Source organism: Bos indicus x Bos taurus, chromosome 1 (genome assembly GCF_003369695.1).
Source record: "Bos indicus x Bos taurus breed Angus x Brahman F1 hybrid chromosome 1, Bos_hybrid_MaternalHap_v2.0, whole genome shotgun sequence".
In the NCBI taxonomy this organism is placed as follows: domain Eukaryota; kingdom Metazoa; phylum Chordata; class Mammalia; order Artiodactyla; family Bovidae; genus Bos; species Bos indicus x Bos taurus.
In genome coordinates, this window is record NC_040076.1 from 838,638 (window position 1) to 841,078 (window position 2,441).

The 2,441-nt window shown below is 48.1% G+C and overlaps 1 protein-coding gene across 1 annotated transcript; it reads left to right on the forward strand.

The window, feature by feature from the left end:
- Positions 1-616: 616 nt before the first annotated feature.
- On the forward strand, positions 617-2,008 carry LOC113898348 (small integral membrane protein 34A-like). The gene has a single exon (XM_027551383.1). The coding sequence runs from the start codon at positions 741-743 to the stop codon at positions 1,167-1,169; it is 429 nt and encodes a 142-aa protein (XP_027407184.1). The 5' UTR covers positions 617-740; the 3' UTR covers positions 1,170-2,008.
- The last annotated feature ends 433 nt before the right edge of the window (positions 2,009-2,441 follow it).

The window sequence follows — 2,441 nt, forward strand, 5'->3', positions numbered from 1 at the left end:
GCTGCTGCTGCTGCTGCTAAGTCACTTCAGTCGTGTCCGACTCTGTGCAACCCCATAGACAGAAGCCCACCAGGCTCCTCCGTCCCTGGGATTCTCCAGGCAAGAACACTGGAGTGGATTGCCATTTTCTTCTCCAATGCATGAAAGTGAAAAGTGAAAGTGAAGTCGCTCAGTTGTGCCCGACTCATAGCAACCCCATGGACTACAGCCCACCAGGCTCCTCCATCCCTGGAATTTTCCAGGCAAGAGTACTGGAGTGGGGTGCCACTGCCTTCTCCATACATACACGTACTGGAGTGGGGTGCCATTTTCTTCTCCGTACATACACACTACTATGTGTAAAATAGTGAATACAGTAAAATAGTGCTGCGGTCCGTGGCGTTGCAGAGTCAGACACGACTGAGCAACTGAACTGAACTGAGTGAGAAGACGCTGTATAGCACAGGGAGCTCAGCTCAGTCTCTGTGATGACCTAGAGACATGGATGGCAGGGGTGGGAGGCAGGTTCAAGAGGAAGGGGATGTAGGTATGCATACAGCTGATTCGCTTCATTGTACAGCAGAAATGAACACAGTGTTGTAAAGCAATGATGCTCCAATTAAAAAAAAATTTAAAATATATTGACATGTGTGTTGTGAGGCTTCTACCTATTGAGCAGAAAAAGCCTCTTTCAGCAGTCCCATTTCCCCACTGACACGAACACACTGCCACTGGCTTGGCCAGGCAGCCTTCAGCCCAGAATGTGGGTCTCACACAAACATCTCTGTTTCTCAGGGCATTGGGCCAACCAGACCCAAGCCAGCCGCATCCTGGGGCACCTGCTGGGGGACCACATGGAGGGAAGAAACAGCAGCAATTCCACCAGGGCCCTGAAGCTTTCAGATGGGACCAGAGCCGCTTGGTATATCCTCACCGTCTTTGGCATCTATGGGCTGATTTTCCTCTTCCGATTGGCCAGCAACATCCTCAGAAAGAATGAAAAGTCCTTGGAAGACATTTATTACTCCAATCTGACATTTGAACTTGAAAAGAAAGGGCTCCAGAGCAAGGCAGCCAGATGCTCTTCACTGACCATTAGCCACAGAGCTGTCCTGCGGCCCAACCAGGCCAGCCCAGAGACAAAGGGTGGGAACAGCAGCCCCCACGCTGAAATCCAAGAGATCCCTTGAAAGTCGAGGCAAGGAGGCCTTTACAGCTGAGGTTCAAACTTCTTGCTTGAGGGAGCAGCTTTGGGCTTACCTGGAACCTTGGGAGGTGAGTCGAGCCCTTGAGCGGGGCCGCAGGTGCATGGGGGTGGGCCCAAAAGCCAGCATCCTGTTTCCTTCTCAGGCTTCCTGATGCTCTGAGATGAGCAGGAGTAGCAGCTTTCAGCCCTACTCACCCTTCACTGGAAAACTTTATGCTCCAGACAAGGACATGGGACATCCACTGTTCTCAAAGGAATCTGGTAGGCTCCTGGGGCATGTGTGAAGGTAGCCTCTTGTCATACAAAGAAGGCTGAATTTGGAGTCAAATGCCTTGGATGAAATTCAACTTCTAGATGGTCATATGAGCCTGACTGGCTGGTGGCTCACATGCAACATGTGAGGGTTGGGATATATGGTCTCAAAGGGCCATTCATTCTAAAACTCTGTCTAAAATATCGAACCAAAATAGTCAATATCAACATCCTAATTTTCAGAAGTTCTTCATTTTCATTGAGAGTGCAGGATCCATTTTTAAAAAATGTATTAGTTTTGGAGTCAGAAGAATCAGACCCTACTCTGAGTTAGACTCTTGACCACTTTGATGTTCTTGCACACACCACTCACCTCTCCCAACCTTAGTTTCCTTACAGATAATGAGGATAACGATGCCAGTTTTCTGCCAACCTTGCAAAGCAGATGAGAGCTCATGAAATCATGTATATGAACGTATTTTGAAAAGTAAAATAAATATGCAAATATAAACCTCATTGTGGTGGTGGTGATGATGGTGGCTGATGTTAAATTATGGTGATGGTAGTATTGGTGGTGTTAATGATTGTGGGGTTGGTGGTGGTTGATGGTCAGGGTTGATGGTGGTCTTGGTGGTTGACAGTTGAGTTGATGATGGTGATGGTGGTGGTGACTGGTGTTGTTATTGATGGCATCGGTGGTGGTTGATGGTCAGTGTTGACGGTGGTCTTGGTTGTTTATGTTGATGATGGTGGTCGTGGGGGTTGTTGATGGTGCTGGTGTTGGTAGTTGGTGTTGTTGGTGGTTGATAGTGTTGATGGTGGTCTTGGTGGTTGATGTTGATGATGGTGGTGGTGGTGGTGGTTGTTGATGGTGTTGTTGGTAGGGGTTGGTGCTGTTGTTGATGGTGGTGGTGGTAGTGGTGATGCTACTGTGGTCCAGGAAATGACTAGCCTACTGGTAATAGCTGTAAGTAATGGCTGCATTACTTGATTCTAAAGGAGA